The 19,278-nt window shown below is 36.8% G+C and overlaps 1 protein-coding gene across 16 annotated transcripts in view; it reads left to right on the top strand.

Moving 5' to 3' along the window:
* The window catches only part of EYA4 (EYA transcriptional coactivator and phosphatase 4), a 108,354-nt gene that overhangs the window by 39,329 nt on the left and 49,747 nt on the right, over nt 1-19,278 (top strand). For 11 of the 16 annotated variants that reach the window (XM_053381944.1, XM_053381947.1, XM_053381946.1 and 8 more), the window contains one exon: nt 14,288-14,337. The exons of 2 other annotated variants lie outside the window; for them this stretch is intronic. In XM_053381944.1, the coding sequence (XP_053237919.1) occupies nt 14,288-14,337 (50 nt within the window). Of the gene's footprint in view, nt 1-7,007; nt 7,265-14,287; nt 14,338-19,278 lie in introns of those variants that run through there. 3 more of the 16 variants (XM_053381953.1, XM_053381955.1, XM_053381957.1) reach the window with 2 other exon arrangements.

Raw genomic sequence — 19,278 nt, forward strand, 5'->3', positions numbered from 1 at the left:
AGACCACATTTCCCATCATTTGTAGGCGGATATGAACTCCACTGTTTTTACACCATGCTTTGGAATCGCCCTTTTGCAAAAAAAATTCTCCCAAGTTCAAAAGTCCAGCCTGGTTTTTATTACTAGGACTTTGAAGTAATAAGATGGTTTGTGTCTTTACAAGAGGTTTATTACTCCAGAACACTGATTTCCTCCATTTATTATTTTTAATAAATGAATTGCCCATTTGCAGAGATGTCTAAATAGGGCCTAAACTATAATAAACTAGGATGCCCAAAAGATTGAAGACATAAGCATACTATTTTGTATAGCTTTAGAGTTTTATATTTTTTTCTGATGCTATATATTTAGGAGCTGGGTGAATAAACTTGACAGGAATTTAGTGTGCCCCCCCCCCAGCCTGGGCAGGTTGCCTGTTTCATGCCTGACTGAGTCCTGCTACTGTTAAGGATATGCTGAAGTGTTTTTTTCTGACTTTAACTGCATTGTGACAAAATCCAGAGTCCAGTGGATTGTGGGACCGTCATAAGATATGCCTTGCTCACAGATCCTATTTGTGATGGGAATATAAATGATAATATTTTCTCTTTGTGGTAAAGATATGCATTGTGTGTGTACATTTGAAGCAGAAATTGGAAATAAATTTTAGTGAAACTCATATTTTTAGAAATGTACCGGTAATTTTTAATACTCCTTCAGATATGTATAAAATAATGTTAAAGCTTCAGGATCTAAAAGTTTGGTTTCACGAATGGAAGGAACTCATTTTCTGAGAATAAATCTTCAGAGTAGAAAGACCCTATCCCTTAATGGATCCAGTTTTTAAATTCTCCATATTGAACTGTTTTCTAAACTTGAGATGTTTTCAGGCATTTCCAACTTTCCCATGCTCTTAAGGTAATAAGATTTGACATACCTCTGCCTCCCCTTGGAGTATAGGAAAGTTGGAAATGTCTGTAAATGGATAATGTTAGAAGAAATGGGTTGGATCCAAAGGTTCCATTGCAAAAATGGAAGGAGCTTTTGCTCCAACCATCATGTTTTCCTATTGCCAGGGTATGAACTCTGTTCTCAGTGCAAATTCTCAATGTTCTGAACATATAACTAGGGATGTGCAATAAAAACCCAACTGCTTGTTAGTTTTCCCCCATTCTTTGAGGGATGCATGTTTGTATAATTCCTTTATTTGAAATGATACATTTAAACATAATATTTTAAAGCATTTAAACTGGCAAAATCCTCATTTTACTCCATGTCAAGGTGGAACTTTTTAAACTCCCACAGATACGCAAACTATCACACTGGTGCATATTCTCCAGGAAATGCTGGGAAAGAATGCTCACCAGTAAAAACAACATTTCATATCCAACATTTGCCATATTTAAAGTCAAATCATTGACAGGATTGCACTTGCATCCATTGATTTCAGGGAGCCTGACTTATGTTAGATATCAGCTGTAGGCACTCCCTATTAAGAGAACAGTGACTTTTCCATTGTGATAGCATGTCATGTACTGATGATATCAATTCCACCTCAAATATAGTATTCACACATGGCCCTACCTCAAATTGTCAGTATCAAAATTTCATTCTGAAGGTCTCTTGTTGTTTTCGACATGTAAGGACATATTGTATTCAGGCTGCAGTGCTTCTCCCGTTCTCTGTTTACACATATGCTTTGGGCACACATGCTTTGGTTAATTACTTTTGGCGTGTTCCTGCTTTTTCCTGTTCTTACTGGGCTGAATACAGTTTGTGATAAATGTTGCAAGTTCTTGTTCTCTATCAACACTATTGTTAAAGAGTTTTATAGTTTTAAATTGATGAAAGAATATTTATTGTGAATTAGAAGCTGCCTTGAGAGGAGAGCTTATAAATACTTTAAATAAATAAGTTCTGCTTTTAGGCTATAAGCTGCTCTAACACTCTTATTTACCTTCAATATCTTGTACAATTGCACAAATACTTTTCATAATTATCTGGGCTTGCTTAGAACCCATTGAAATAAAAAGTCATGACTAAAGTTTGGTTGATTTCAGTGGGAACTAAGTGCAATTAATGCATTTTCTTTCCCCCCCCCCCCTTTAAGCTTGTTTAAGAAACTTTATGTGCACACACATGCACACTGGGATTGTTCTCTCCCTATTTTTGTTTCCCATCTTTGGCATCTACAAGTACAGTCATACCTCAGGATAAATACGCTTCAGGTTGAACGCTTTCGGGTTGCGCTCTGCAGCGACCCAGAAGTAACGGAGTGTGTTACTTCCAGGTTTCGTTGCTTGCGCATGCGCAGACAGTAAAAATGATGGCATGCGCGGAAGCGGCGGAACGCGACCCGCGCAGATGCGCTGTCATGTCTTACATTCTGTTCAGGATGCGAACGGGGCTTCGGAACGGATCCCGTTTGCATCCTGAGGTACCACTGTACCTGAACCTTAACTTGAAGCAGACTTTAATATTTTATTTTATCACTTCCTTTGCTATTTTTTTCTTTTAAAAGGATAATATATATTATATTAGTATTTCTATTTACTTTCTTTGAAAGTGTACTTTCAAATATACCTCTATTTTCGAAACATTTGTGAGTACTATCCCCTACATTTCTATCCTTCTTGCACATTCACATAGCTTTATGTTTTAGGATATGCAAACAAAAAGTAGTTTCATTCCTCCAGCCATTCAAATTGCATTCATTTAGTTTTCATTTTTTGATTTTTCAAACTCATCCCCTTTTTGTTTTTCTTTAAGGGGAAACTCAGCCAATTTTCTGCTACTTGTAGCATAGTATCGTTTCCTATCTAGTGGTATGAAATTTGTAGGCTTCCTAGTAATCTTGACGTTAGGAAATTTAGCACATTTCAGATAGTTATGACAAAGGATCTCATTTTAAAGGCAATTAAAAAAGGCTGGCATAAGAGAACACTACACAAGTTCCTACCATTTCTTTGCTAATTTTATTTAGTTATTCCTTTTGAAATGTGGACATCTCTGCAGTTATCTAATTTCTAGTGCTTTATTTTCTTCCCTCTTTTCTTTGATGTACAGTGGCTTGGATCCAAAGAGCTGAGTGTGGAGTTCCATTTAGTGAACTGTACTTTCTGCCTCCTTTCTGTCTGTAACTCCATGTTCCCTCCAAAGCAAGTGGAATAGGGTCTACAGTTGTGGGGGAATTTGGCAGCAATCTGAAACCCTTCCCCTTGCATGAGTGGAAGTGCCATTGAATCTTAGCCAATGTTTTCATCTTATAATTTTGCTCTTTCTTTGTCTCTATGTAATGTTTTTCATTCTTCCACACAGATTACTTAATCTTTGTCTTATATCACTTGCCTGCTATATTTTCTCAGAAGTTGATCTGTAACCCTTCTTTTTCTCTCAGTGGCATCATTCACACATCATGGTATGCCATAAATCGTGGCTTACTGTGTATGAGGAAATGTGGCCACTTCACTAGTAATTTTTAGCTGTGAGCTGATAAACCACTCCTCACCCCCCACCCCCACCTTGTATATCTCTATTTCTGTTTTGCTGAACAGGAACTCTTATAGAATACTGTGACTTTAAAAATCACCTTCAGAGCCACAAACTTTCCCCCTGAAACCTGGCTTCTTCCATATATACTGTGCTTCAATTACTAAAATAAGCTGTGAATTATTTGAACATTCAGATCTGAAGGTGCTATAAAATATGAATTTGACATTTGAAGTAGTAAAAATTAGTATACTGTTACAGATCAACATTCGTTTTTAAATATATTGTTTTGGATATGATGGCAAACTCTGGTATTATAATGCTGCTATATAAATATATGGTGCAACCACATTTTGAATAATGTGTACAGTTCTGGTCGTCGTCCTCAAAAATGATATTGTAGAGTTGGAAAAGGTTCAGGAAAGAGTAACCAAAATGATCAAAGCAATAGATCAGGTTACAATATTTCTGTTTTTGTAGTTCAGAGAATAGGCTTGTAGAAGGCAACATGGTAGAAATGCATAAAATGATGCATGGTGTAAAGGAACTGGGCAGAGAAAAATAATTACTGTTTTCTCATAACACTAGAACTTGTGGACAAGTAATGAAGCTAACTGTTGGAAGATTCAGGACATACAAAATAAAGTACTTCTTCATACAGCACATAGTTAAATTTGTTCCCATAATAGGCAGTTTGACAACTAACCCTGATGGCTACTTTCACTTTCAGAGGCAGTATGCTTCTAAACACCAATTTGCTAGTAACCACAGAAGAGGAGAATGTTGTCATACTCAGGTCCTGCTTGTGTGCAGCCACTCAAAATTCAAAATGTGCCCACAAGTCCAAAAAATATTGATGACCCCTGTTGTACATGCATGAGCTTTGGACCTTATCTACACTGGGTTGCCTCAAACTAAGTCATAGAGTAGCCTCGTTGATTTCACTAAGCTTCAGAGTAGGCCCCTTGTTTATTGATTTCAGTGGGCCTACTCTGAGTATGACTCTGTTGAATATCACCATTAGCTTTCTCCTCAGTGTTGAACAAAAATGCCTCCCATTCTCTCCCATAGTTGTAGATAGCAAATTTGAAGCGAAGGTCTGTTTGTTATTTTTTTTAACCTCAGCAGTAGTTTTAAACCACTTCAGCTATCTTTGTTTTCCCATACAGAGTCTTAGAAACTAGTTTGAATGATATGAGTATTCTTTGCTAGTGATCTTGAGTTCTCAATTGCAGAACTTCTGTTTCGAGGATTCTCTGAAAAGAGCATTCACCAGCAAAATCAGTTTATTGGCATGGAGATACCATCAGAAGATGAGCAAGGGCATTTTTATTTTGAAAGACATTTAATCTCCATCTGTAAACTAATATTTTATTTTTGTTTTATATGCATTGGGTACATTGAGCTTTTTGGTGTTAATTTTTTGTATTTTTATTTTTCATAAATGTTCAGATTATAAACTATGTTAAATTTATAAAAGCATTGCAGTACCATATGAACAAACATGTTGTTTGTGTAGGTTTTATTTTATACAGATTTAGTTGCTGTTACTGCATTGCACCTTTTACTCGGTTTCCCTTTGACTGTTGTAGCAGTAAAAAACAAGGCTATAACAATATGCTTCCTTCAGAATTTAAACATACTTCGGTGGGCTTTTATTGTAATAGAGTCTGGCCTGGTTTATGCTGGTTAATGCAACAAAGTGAGTATTACTTGAGATGTTAATGCTTCGGATAATTACAGCTGAGGGGCACCTGTTTAAGGAAGTGCAAATGCTCTCTGTATTATTTGGGGTGGGAGAGAGGCAGTTGTAAATAATATTCCCAAGAATAACTATGAGAGCTTGGGAGCAGATTTTTAAAAATCGTGTGCATAATACATTTGCTATGTAACTTTTTAAAATAAAAGTTATGCATTTCTGAGTTACAGCCAGATCTTAGATACATGAGAATGTCCATCAAATTCAAAATCTAGAATGTGCTATATATATTTCTAGTGCAGAATAGACTGTGAATGGGAAGTAAACAGCATCCCAACAATTAACTCTCTAGTGATCTTAGGCAAGCTATTACTTTTTTCACCTCAACCTCTGTTCTCTGTAATATTAGAATCATAGTATCAGCCTGCCTTACAGGGTTGTTGCCAGAGTTGCTGAGATAATGTCTATAAAGGGCTATTTATATGGTAAGGATTTTTTTTCTCCTTTCACAAATACAGCTTGTACTTCATTATATATACTTTACCTTTACCTCTCCTTTAATACACTGAGGACATGGGGTAGAGCATACTCATGTGTCTTTTAAAAAGTAATGTGGAAGATGGTCCTAAATGTAAGCATTATTAATGACCCTCATGGTCCTGGCAATCCTTTCTAATAATAAAGTGTTGGAGCTGTCAAATGATGGCACAAATATCCTAATCTACTTAGATAGCTTTTTAATCCGAGTCATCAATCATGTTTTATTAGCTTTAACAGAGTCAAGCTGCTGTCATTTAAATGTTGCACTAGGACAATGTGCCGACAATGTTCTGCAGGTGTAACTTTCACTCAAATGCTAAGTCTGCACAGCAAGCTAGATTGTGCTCATGTTGGGAGAGAGTGCCATCTTCAGTTTTAACTCTCCACCGAGCTTCTGAATTTTGCATCTTTGTAAAGTGTAAAATTATACTTCCTATTCTAAAGGAAAGGGTGGGAAGCAGAATTCTCAATACGATACGTGACCATCAGTAAACTGAATTGTTATTTTTAAAACTATTAAATATTGTTTTACACAACTGTTGCAACATATGCCTTAAAATATGCTAAAGGCAGCTAGTATAATAATAGTTGGAATAATAATAACAATAACATTAGACAATACTCAGAATATTTATTTCCTACCTTAACATGCAAAGTACTATTGAAAGCACATATTTGTACTACTGCAACAAAAATATACTATGGTAAAAATGGTGATAACATGAATGAATAAAAAAGTCTTATCAGCATTGTTTGTTTTTTGTTGAGTTGATTCTGCCCATGGAGGGGAGAGAACAGATTTTCTGTGGATATTAAAGTAGTGTCCACTTTTATTTGGCAGTTCTCTTTCGTCTCTGGTATGTTACCAGAAACAACTACTGAATTCTTACATGCTAGTCCTGGGACAGATATTATTTATTCTTACCACCACTACTTCTGCTGCTTTATTTAGAAAACACATTTTTTAAAATAAAATAAAAACGCTTTAGTGTTAGTATGTTTACACTTCATCTAGAATGAATCATTGATATAGTGTAAGTGTATGTATAGACATAGCTCTGTGCATTTAAATTTTAAAGGGATTTCATACAATAAGAAGCAGATGTGTCACAGTGACAGCAGGCAAGTAGGGGCTGGGGAGCTGGGTTCATTAAAAGAGCCTTGGGATAAATGCACCACATAAGATACCCACTGAAAGACAGAAGCTGTTGATGAGGGTGACCTCTGAATGCAAGTCATCTTACTATAAACAGAAGGGTGTGGAAAGCCATTGGTCTGAGCCAAGCTTGTTTACTATCCAGATCTCACTTTAGTTAACTTAAGTAAGCCCACAGAGCCTGCGGTGACTGCTTAAGGAAGAACAAAGTGTCTTTCGTTCTACCTGAATTTGAGACAATCGTGCTGTCTACAGAATTATCTGATCCTGTAACTGGCTACACATTTCCAGTGTTGGGTAGAGGAATTTTGTTGGTGCAGAACTTAATATATGCTCCCCCCTCCCAAATTCGAGTCAAAGTGTCTGGGGAATTCTTTTAAATATCTTGAGAGGGAAATGAGGTAAGCCTGTAATTTATTTCCGTATGTGACAATGATTAGCATGTTCAGAAAGCAGTTGAGACTAAATAGTGTCTGTTTATTTAATCAAATCATTAATGAGATTTTTTTCCTATTTAGGGATAATATTCCTTAGTTTACTTTGCATGTTTTTATAGGTTTTTTTTAACTGATCACATCTCATATGTGTGGAAGCTCTAGCTTCAACCATCATTCATAAATGATAGTTATTTAAATATGCGTTCATAATATATATACATTTCACAGTAAGCATCCTGCTTTTTTACTAATATATGAAATATTTAATTATGTTTCGGGAGAGACGTAAGATCATCAGACATTTGGCAGAAATACGTTTTCGTTCAAAAAAATAATAGCACTATACTGTATATTTTTACTCAGAAGTTACCCCTACAGTGTTCTGTGGGGCTTACTCCAGGATAAGTGTGTTTTGAATTTTAGCCTCTTTGTGTGTCACGGAATACCTTTTAAATACTTTTTTTGCAATGTTTCATAGACTAATGGCTGTTTGGAATAGAAAACAACACATCATTTATAGTATTTCTTTCGTTGTTAGATGTTTTAATCTGACATTCCAGAGCTAAAATGTTGAGCTTGCTTTTTGTAGCAGTTTATCTGGGTTTAAAAAGAATTCATAAAATTTTGATATAGTTTATAGTGATGCAAGTAATGTATTTGGCTGTAAAACAATAGTAGTTAAGCAATGCTATATCTATGTATACATAAATGTTTTTTCTACCTTGTAAGGAGAACAACAGACCATAGAGTTAAGTGCTATATTGCACTTCAGGATTCGTAATGTGAATTGGCGTTAACAACTACTGCTTCTTAAATGTCTCTTTCATTCAAGAGAACTTGGGAGAGTTCAGGAGTATTTTATTACCTTAGAAAAGGAAGTAAAGTTTTGGAGAAAAAAATAAAATGCTTGAACTGTCCACTTGTGAAAATAGATTTAGAGCTGCAGGGAGTTGTATTGTTAAGGGACACTGTTTTGCAGAAAAGTATGATAAATTATTACAGCCAATATGCTCCTCAACTTGGTTCGTAAGGTCTAGTGAACAGCAAGCAGCAGTATCCAATTACATGTTTCTTTTCTTAGATTGCTTAGTATTTTCATATTTCAGTTCAGCTGAACCATTTTTTTTTAATCAGACAGGGTTTGGCTTCTAAACTAACAGCTTTTAAAACACTAAAATTTTACCTATAAACAACTCCTACTAGTACATTTTAAAATGTTTAGATTAAACAACCCCCTTTTCAAAAATATTTTTGTTAGGCTTTATTTATAATTACACTGTGGTTTTATAAAATAGTTTAATGAATTCCATAAATTGGAACATAAAAGAGCATCCGGAAAGTCCTCTCAAATTTAATGTTGTAAAAATGATGAGTGTATGTTTAGAAAACGCAAGACAGCTGTTAAAGAAAGACAAATGTCAAACAACTTATTAAATGTATGTTGAATGATAACGGGTATTATTTGCTTACCAGTGTGTAATGTGAGATGATGAACAAATATAATGTGTGTTATATCTAGGTTAGAATTAAATAACATTGGTTAAAAACCTATTTTTAACATTTGGAGCAGTCTGACAGAGATGTCTAAAAATATTTTCTTGTGATTTAAATGTGCACCAGTACTTCTATTTGTGAAATGCTTGGTTATGGGAAACCAACAAGAAATTTGCCCTGTATATAAGTCCAATGAAGTAAATGAAGTAAATAGAAACATTGATTAGAAAAAAAAATCAGAACAAACTGCATATACTGTAGAAAGGTTCTAAGTTTTTCTCTAGCTAATTGACTTTTAAAGATTCACAAGAAAATCCTATGTATGTCCACTTGAAGGAGGAGAGGCTACACACTCAGAAGTGCCACTGATATCAATGGGAGTAACTGTCAAGTACATGTGTGTATAGGATTTCAGTCTTAAAGTACAATATAGTTGAACTAAGTGGGATTTACTTCTGAGTAGACATGCATATAATTTTTAGCAAAGCAATACTGTCAGGTTTTTTAAAAAATAAATCCTGGTATTTCATTAATATGAAGATGTAAATAAATTTATTTATGTAAATGTAGACATATTTACATTTTATCTTATAACTCTGGGCCAGCAATGATATGATTTAAAACAAAAGAAAAATAGATCCTATATGCTTATTTCTAAAAGTACGCAATAGTGAAAAGATACTTGTTAAACAAAAAGGGACTACATTAATATTAGTTGTAAGGCACTAATAGTTAGAACACAGCAGTGAAATTGACATCCTTGCTTGGATGGGTTAGAACATAGTAATTAGTTTAATAAATACGCAGATGCAAATCTTGTAAACCTATTTATAACTGATTAAAATTGTAATTTTAGAAATAGCTATCTATTAAGAGAGCCCCTAACTATTGAAGATAGGTGTGGCTAGGGATTCCCCCCCCCCCAATATGCCTGGCAGTAAATATTAAAGGAGGAAAAAAGACAATATGTGTGGATTTTTGCACAGACAACTAATACAAAGAGAAGCAGAAAACATTAATTGTAACAAATAAAGAAGCCTTAAACAACAACAACTTGTGCAGAAGTGTGACATGTAGCATTTTGTATGCTCCAGACAGTTATACATTAACAGTGAAATTCTAGGAATGCCTACTCAGATGTAAGTCCCACTGAGTAAAGTGGAACTTACTTCAAGGTATAGGTGTATAAGATTGCAGCCTATAGCTATAGTCCTATACATAACTACTGAAAGTAAGTTTAATTGAACTCAACTGGACTTACTTTAGAAACATGGCTAGGATTGTGCTATTAGTTGAGTACCCTTTTCAGATAAGCAACAATAGAAATAAAAAACTAAAATATAATTAAAAAGGGGTTGTTATATACACATTTATAATCGGTGACATTTCAGTTAATCCACTGTCTGAAGGTCTCCCCCTTCTTCCAGAGCTACCTTCCAGAGCATCATCAGTGTGATGACATCTCTTACTTCATTCAAATACCTAAACAAAACCCACATTTTCTATGAAATTTTGGCACAACTACCTAGAACAGTGGTTCATTATTAGGTCATTACTGAGGATCCCCTATTTTTCAAAAGCCAAGCCACACACCCCCTACTTTTGAAAATTTTGATAACTCTAATTACCTCTACAAAGCAATTTTTTGAACAAAATTTGGGTAGCCCCAAATAAGCAAATTATTTTAGGCATGCTAAAAAGCAGACTAGGGTTGAGTGATACCTGGCTCATCGTGATATATCAGCAGCTAAACATCAGGATATTCTGATATATCACAGTGTTTGAAACTGGACATCAAGTGTGGGGATGAGGAAAGGAGCAGTCACAGAGATTTGGGTGGGTGGGATGCATACAGATCAGATGTAGCGATTGAAGGAGTTGTAGTCATGGAGGTCAGGCGGGTAGGTTGTGTGCAGATCAGGTGGGATGAGGGAAGGAGCAGCTGCGGAGATTGAATGGGGGAGAGGAGAGGAAGCAGAGACCCCTCTGCCGCATGGTAGAGGGGATGAAGATGGGGGGGTGCATCAAGCCACAGCCAGTGGTGGCAGCCAGAGAAGATACACATCCGCTGTGGCTGCTGCTGCTTTCCTGCTGACCAAGAAAAGCTGCTCTTTCTCAGTGCCAGGGGAAGGTAGTACCATAGTGCCTTAAACTGAAAGTGATCAGCTGCCCTGTTCTCTACCAGCGTGAGGGGCAGGCAACTCACTTCAGCAGTGTGATCAGCTGAGATCATGCGATATTGGCGGTGCCTTGAAGTCGGTTACCCTGTTCTCCCTCATGTGTGGAGTGTTATATTACTGTGTATTACCGGGTCAAAATTGTTATCGCGGTGTGATTTCAAAACCAATTTTGGCCAATACAGTGGTACCTCTGGTTATAGACACTTTAGGTTACAGACGCTTCAGGTTACAGACTCCGCTAACCCAGAAATAGTACCTCACGTTAAGAACTTTGCTTCAGGATGAAAACAGAAATCACGCTGCAGTGGTACAGCAGCGGGAGGCCCCACTAGCTAAAGTGGTACCTCAGGTTAAGAACAGTTTCAGGTTAAGAACGGACCTCCAGAACAAATTAAGTACTTAACCCAAGGTACCACTGTATATAGAAAAACCACACAGCGCTAAAATAGACCATAAAATTTGATACATTACCATGCAAAAATGACCAAAAAAAATAGTTGGAGAGGGAAGACAGAGGATGGGGCCGTGGACCCCTAACTGGGAACCACTGACCTAGAGAGATGTTCGAGCAGGGTATGACCATAGAAGCCTGTAAAGGTAAGAACAAGGATCTTATGCTGAATGTGGAAGTAGGTAGAAAGCCGGTGAAGGGATTTAAGAAAGGGTTTCATATGATCAGAGTTATAAGATATGTAAATGAGTTTGGTACCAGAATGCTGGGTGGAAATGGAGGACCAGATGAGGCAATGAAGGAGTAGAGAGGTCACCCTCTGGGTTCAAGTACACTTCCACTTGTCCCACTGCTTTCTTCCAGGGAAACCCACTGTTTACCTCTGAATTGGCGCAGGGGAAAGGGAAACTGTGAATGAACTATCTGTCAGCCTAACGTGTCTCATAAGTGTTATGAGAATAAAGTGGGATATAGGTGGTGGTAGTCAGTAGAGAATTTATATAAGCTGTGTTGAGCTTGAAAGAGTGGGGGGGGGATAAACTTTTGTTATGATATTTTGTCCTTTCTGTTACGTGTTGCATCATTCCTATTCTCCTCCTCTGCCAAATGTTGGAGTATTTGATCAGTAGGCCATCTTCTGAATGTTCACATCAGTTTCCATTACTATTACTATGAATTGAAAAAGGAATATGAGTTACAGATTAGTTTATAAACTCATTGTGCTTCTTACTGAGCCACTTCCAATTGCTAAAAAACATTTATGTTGCAGGCTGCATTTATCCAGATTGTCTGAGCCCACAAAATGCTACTGGAAGCAGACTGTCAAATAAAGCATGATTTGAGATTCTAAACCACCCCTTCTCTTGCAGCCTCTGTTGCTGCAGCAGAAAGTGGTGGCAGGCTGTTTCTCTTAACCTCTTGGTCTAGTGTTCTAGCCGTAATCCTGCAATAGGAAACAGGCTGAAAGATTTGTGTGGATCACCTTAGGTGTGTTTGGTAAGACAATCCCTCTACTTCCCTGAGCCAGTGTTTACCTGATCTTATGACAGGAAGGTGGCATTATGTGGCATCCTCTCAAGCTGTCTGTACACCTGTCATAATGCATGTTGCCAGCTGTTCCATCATTGCATCTTGTGCCAAGTGCACATAATGCACCTGAGAATGCACACAAACTTCTGCATGTTGCCATCTGTTCTCACCATTGGACCTTGAACACAATTCTGAGAATCAATGTAGTGTACCAATACTATTCGAAAGGTGTCTGACTTGTGAGCCGAGTAAAATATTGTTATTGAGTAGCTCAGTTCAGCTGAAACCTCATACGTGTCCCAGAACTATGTGTATGAATTGGCTTTATTCTGAGCAATGTGTGTTGTCATTGTGCTAGATAGGAAAAGCCCCTAAGGTTCATGCTAGCCCTGATCCTATGAATGCCCGCTGGCAAACACATCCTATACCCTTATTAAATCAAGTGCTCTTTTTGCATTTCCTGAAGAAAGCCAAGCTTGCCCATTTTCAAGAATGGCAAGGTCATTCTTAATAAAATAAGATTTTGCTCTTTGGCATGATATTTAGTTGATATGACTATTTTATTGTTTTACAAATAAATAGTAGAATGGCAACCCTGATGCAGTTATTGCTAGTTCATAGGACCAAGTACACAGTAATAATGGTTTTCATTGATCACTGCTAAATTGCTCTGTTTGGCAAGGTGCATATGACCATTGCAACTCCCAAGTAGTATTATCAATTCCCCAAATTAGCACTTTCAGTAAATATGCAGATCTGGTAATAAGAGGAGAAGACAGAACAGGGAGCATTGAAGCCCAAGGTTTACCATACATTCTAATAGTAGGAACCTGTGGTTTCTTGTTAAGTGGAACCCAGCCAATAGATATTGGATATGAGCCTGGAACTAGGTGAAGTTCCCGTTTTTTTGTACTGGACCACTCTTGGCAGATCACTATGCCTCGTCCTCTGTTATCCCTCCTGTAACATTGCCACATATTGCAAAAATGAAGGAATTATGTTGTGTTTTTTAAATTTTAAGTAATTAAGATTATAAAGTATTTTATACCAAATGTTCTGTATAAAACACAGCTATAATTTATTTAGCAGTTTAAAGGACATACTGATAACAGTTGATCCAGTTTCAATTAAAACGCTGTAAGCATCTAATAGGAGGTCTTACTGCATATGAGATTCAGAAGACACAAACGCTATGCAAAATGTGGAAAATCAAATTTAATAAATATTTTATGTTTGCTCATTCCATGATAAACATTGAGTTATTGCGCAGATTGAAAAGACAAAGTACATGCTAGATTATAGATACATATGGATAATACTTGCAAAATATTTGAACTGGAGCAACACACATTAAGTATACCGGATTTAGAAGATGAAAATTAATGTATGAATTATTTAGCTAACACTGCACTTTTGCCACAGAATCTGGTGTTTATTATTGTGAGCTTTAGCAGGAAACAGAAGCCGTATCAGTTGGGAAAACATTTCTTTACAAAATTGAGAACAGTTCGGCTTTCTCGTTTCTAAGCAGGGAACCTGGTTCTTTGGTTTCTTTGTTCCAAGTCAGACTACTCCCAAACTATTTTAGCTGAACGTTTTACATACTAGCGGAGTCAGGGGAAGTTAAGTTGGCAGCTGTTCGTGGGATAATAATGAAGCACACTGTTTAGTATTGCATATCCGCACTGTAAAATGTGAGAAGTATTTTATAGAGACCATGGTGAGCAGGGCTCTGTCCATTTTGTGTGATGTAAGTGCATGAACTGTAGGTGAGGAAACTTTTCTGTTTCGTTTTTTCATGGGAAAGTAACTGGCAATCATACTCTGTTGCAGGTGAAGAAAGCGTGCACAGATTCAGATGTTTCAGAACCTCAGAATTCCAGGTAAAGCAACTAAACAGTGCTTTGATAAATTCAAGTGCTTTGAAGCAGTGATGCTATTTATAAGAATAATTATGAAAGGTAAAGATAAATGTAAATATCATGGAAGATAATTTGCTTTCATAGACTGAAAATAGCTCCTTTTGTATTCTTCTGAATATATTTCACTTTAGAGGTTATATTTTGGCTGGATTAAGAGCTAAATGCTGGCATGCAGAATCATATGTATGACCAAGTAATTTTGACGTTACTGTATAAAAAAGTCTAGTTTCTCTGTTTTATTGTTGTCTATGTACTGTTACTTATTTTCAGCTTTAATGTTTCTAGTTTTTTATGTAGAGTAAAAATGCTACTGTTTGGAAAACAGTACACTGTTCGACATGTTTTACTATTTGTTTTACATATATTACTTTTATGACACTTTTGTCTCTATTTTGGACAATAAAGTAAGTAAGAATGACTGTAAACATGCCACCCAGTATTTATGTTCTGTTACATCTGTTTTGTTTGAAATTTGTAATATGAAGCAATTTAGGCCTTTTCTGAGTTGTTTCATCCATTGCTTCTGTTTTCAAATAGGTCTAAATATTACAAGTTTTTAAACAATCACATTATCTTGATAAAAATTGACTATCACTAGCAGCTAACAGAAACACAAAACATTTTCTATTAAGAATGAGTTTCAGGACCCAAATCTATCCTCTTACACCAGAGTGTTGAAAGCATTCTAAGGTTGCAGTCCTAAACACATTTACCTGGGAGTTAGGCCCATTGATCTCAATAGAATGTACTTTGAGAAGAAGTATATAGGATTATGCTATATAACTTCACCCAATCTTAAGGCCGTTTCACTTAGAGTATGTATCAGGGATGGGGAATTATATCCCATCTGGTGGGTCAAATCCTTATCTTGCCCCACCCCACAAGACAAGCTGGACAGGTACATGGAGATAGCCACTTGTAGATCACCTGATTTCACAGTGACATCAGGTTATCTATTTTCCCCTCATGGATAATCAACTGATTGTTGAGGGTTGCAAGGTGACGTACATAGAGCTAGGCAAGCCCTAACAATCAACTGATCATTGGGGTTTGCATAGCTCCACAAATGGAAATTTGCAGTCCACAGCAGTCAGCTGCAAACCACCTTTGGCTCAGCCACATCTTTACTTACTCCGCACTTGAGCAAGTAGGCATATGTGGAATGGCTAAAATGGCCTCATAGGCCAAATTGATAAACAGTGCCTAATTACATCTGTGAACCCTCGATTCCCCACCCCGACATAGAGGCAAATCCAAGTTAGCCACCATATGTATATGCAACTGGGAGGCAGTGGGAAATGGGCAAACTCTTGGAAATTTATGATGTTAGGCAGGCTATTAAAGTTTTTTATGTTTGTTTTAAATCCTGTTCTAATTTTAATGTTACTCTGTTGTTTTTAGATTTTTAAAATCTCTATATGTGACTTTAGTATAGAATTTTTATACTGTCAATTAGGTGTTTTCTTTGCCTTTTTTCTGAATCTGTTTGGGGGGACTTCTAGTTTGAAAAGCTTCAATATAATACAGTGGTACCTCGGGTTACATACGCTTCAGGTTACATACACTTCAGGTTACAGACTCCGCTAACCCAGAAATAGTACCTCGGGTTAAGAACTTTGCTTCAGGATGAGAACAGAAATTGTGCAGCGGCAGCGCAGCAGCAGCAGGAGGCCCCATTAGCTAAAGTGGTGCTTCAGGTTAAGAACAGTTTCAGGTTAAGAACGGACCTCCGGAACGAATTAAGTACTTAACCCGAGGTACCACTGTAATGACAAAAGCAACAGGGTACTATAGCAGATCCTAGCTCTCTGACTGGTGTATCTGAATGAATAATGAATGAACGTTCACATTTTTACATTTTACATTAATTGGTACAATTACATTACAATTAATGGTCTCCTCGCTATTATTCTAGCCACAGTTTATCATGAGCTACAGCTCTGTGTGCCACAGTTATGTATACTTATAAGTCTATGGGTTGACCAGAACAAGTACACAAGTTACCTGGAGCCTTTCCATCATAATGCACATTTCCTCATAGAATAAACAGTGACCTTGCAATACTGAATATTTAGGCCATTTGGGAAATGGTTTTTCAGTGTGTATATTTTTTAAAAAATTAGAGATTGCTTGATTTTTTAATTTTTCATTAGTATTTGTATGCATAAGATTGAACTTAACAAAATCGTTGACCAAACAGAAAAGTTAGAAATGCAATGTACACTATTTAGAATAATCAGTGAACTTTTAGCCTTAGTGGCACTAGAGAGCACGGTTATAGCATAGCATACAGGCATTGGGCATGATGAACATTCTTCTTAAAACAAGTCTTGTGAAAACATTGTGTGTAAAGTGAAATGTCAGCACAAAAATGGATGCTGGAGGTGCTTTCACTTGCAGAATAGCTCCTGGCCTGTTACTTGGGGCTAAAGTCTTTCATTTATTTAGCTAGCTTTATTGTGTGTTGGTTTTGGACTTGGAAGTATTAGAATAAATGCAGATGGAATATGTTTTTATAGTAGGGAAGTAATTAAGTTGGGTGTGGGAACTTCGTCAGGAGAATTCTTGGAGTGGCATGTGTGTATCAGCAAATTCTTTGTCTTACTTGGCTTTTCTTTTCTAGAAAGAAACTTTCAAGTTACATTTGTGTCTCAGTTATGTAAAGAGAATTCACTAATGCAGGAAAATATATTGGCGAAAAGAATGATTCTAGGTGTACCTAGAATGAAAAAGGAATGAAGGGAAGAGAAGCAAAGAAAGAACATGCAATAATAATTTCTGTTGTTAGGCTCTTACTGTAAAACAGTTATGCATTTTATTTTGTTTCTATAGCACTTTAACTTCAAGGTGGAAATTTACCACAGAAGTAGTAATTTTAAACAAAAGTTTGATAATTTGAGCACAAGGTTGTCATTCTGTAAAATCAATGTATGCCCTTTGGGAAGTTATAGGTAGGAAATGCACATTAAGATAGACTAGCTTGTTAGAGAATCAGCCTGTTAGTGTAGAATTCATAGAATAGAATTGTAGAGTTGAAAGGGACCCTGAGGGTCATCTAATTAATTTTTATTTTTTAAAAAAATTGAAAAATAGTGCTGCTTTGCCATTTAAAAAAAATACAAAAAATAAAGAATGATTTACTTGGAGTAAACACATTAAAATCAATGGACATGAAGTAACATAAGCCCATGGAATTCTGTGGGTCTGCTGTCAGTATGACTTAGTTAGATATTACTAATTGGGAGAAAATCAGTAGCTAATGAAAAGACAAATCATCTGTAATACACCAGCTGCAACAGGAACCATTTGTACATAGAAGCCAAAAGAAAGAAGGTTCTACTTAGCTTTGCTGCATTGGACTTACTAAATTGCGCACCACCTGAAAGGGTCTCCTACTGCTGTTTTCTGCAGATGCAATCTTCGCCGTCACTGTCACAACTTGGTGGGCTCAACATTGAGCTCTAACCTGTGTCCGGTCAGATTCAGAATGAGTTCTCCGCCACTGGCGCTCTAGCAGTCTCAGCGATTGTTTCATTGTCCTCGGATCCATAGAAAACCATGGGGCTGTCCGGGCTCCATGCAGTCGGAGAGGTTGCTTTGTTGTGTATTTCGTTGCTTTAAAGGTACAAATTAGCCAGGGTTGGTTTGCACTTGTCAGTGACCCCATGCAAGCATGTCACAGGTATGCATGGCTGCCAGTGGATTTCTGACCAAGTTGCACTCCACAGAAATTCTGGTTTTTGCATTTCAGGCTAAAATTATTTGGTTTTTCACATGAAAATGCCAGTTCACCGCAAACACTGTACAGTGGTACCTCAGGTTACATACACTTCAGGTCACATACTCTTCAGGTTACAGACTCCACTAACCCAGAAATAGTACCTCAGGTTAAGAACTTTGCTTCAGGATGAGAACAGAAATTGTGCTTTGCGGCGCAGCAGCAGCAGGAAGCCCCATTAGCTAAAGTGGTGCTTCAGGTTAAGAACAGTTTCAGGTTAAGAACGGACCTCCAGAACAAATTAAGTTCTTAAACCGAGGTACCACTGTATCCGTATAAGATAACAAGTAGCTGTGGTTGAAATGGATTACATTTGGGGAATCACAGAAAGGTGGCAAGGAACCAGTAGAATCTGCTTATATTTGTAATGTGAAATAAAAAGATATGAGTAGGACTGAAGGAAGGATGGAAATAGGGATCTGTGATACAGAACAAGGGAAGGCAGTTGCTGGAGCTGAAAGCCAAAGAAAGGAGGCAAGAAAGTAATAGGGGCTTAGACATGTAAATAGAACATGTAACAGGAGGGGGGAAACCCTTTAATTATAGTCATTTCAATCTAAAGAAAGTGATTTAAGATAATACTAACTAGAACAGATTTTACTGTTTTTTACTTTACCAATTTATTAAATCTTCATATAATTTAACATATACAGATAATTCAGATTACAGTATAAGTAGTACTCAGCATATTATTAGGTCACCATTTTCATTGTCCACATTTTGAACAGCAGTTGGAGGATACAGATGACAGCTATAGAAGTAATTCTGCAATCATGAGCATCTGGTTGCTTGGCAGATTCCTCAAGCACTTCTCCTAATGCGTTTGGATTTGCCCATGGGCCTTTTATGTGGTTGCATCGCAGATGGGCTGTTTATACAACCTGGTTATCCTGCAAGTTTCTCTTTCTCTCCTCCTCCCCACTCCCTAATAAAAAAGTCTTCACTGGGAAAGAAAATCTTCACTGATTCTTTGACTCACACATTCTTTCTCCAAAAGATAAGATTCTTTATGAGTCTCATAAGTTCTCTGTATTATGACACTACATATAAGCTATCCAGAAGGCTCCCATATATCCACTCGTGCACCCGGAATTCGTATTGCTGTTGTGAATTACATTTAACAA

The sequence above is a fragment of the Podarcis raffonei genome, chromosome 3, assembly GCF_027172205.1.
Source record: "Podarcis raffonei isolate rPodRaf1 chromosome 3, rPodRaf1.pri, whole genome shotgun sequence".
NCBI lineage: Eukaryota > Metazoa > Chordata > Lepidosauria > Squamata > Lacertidae > Podarcis > Podarcis raffonei.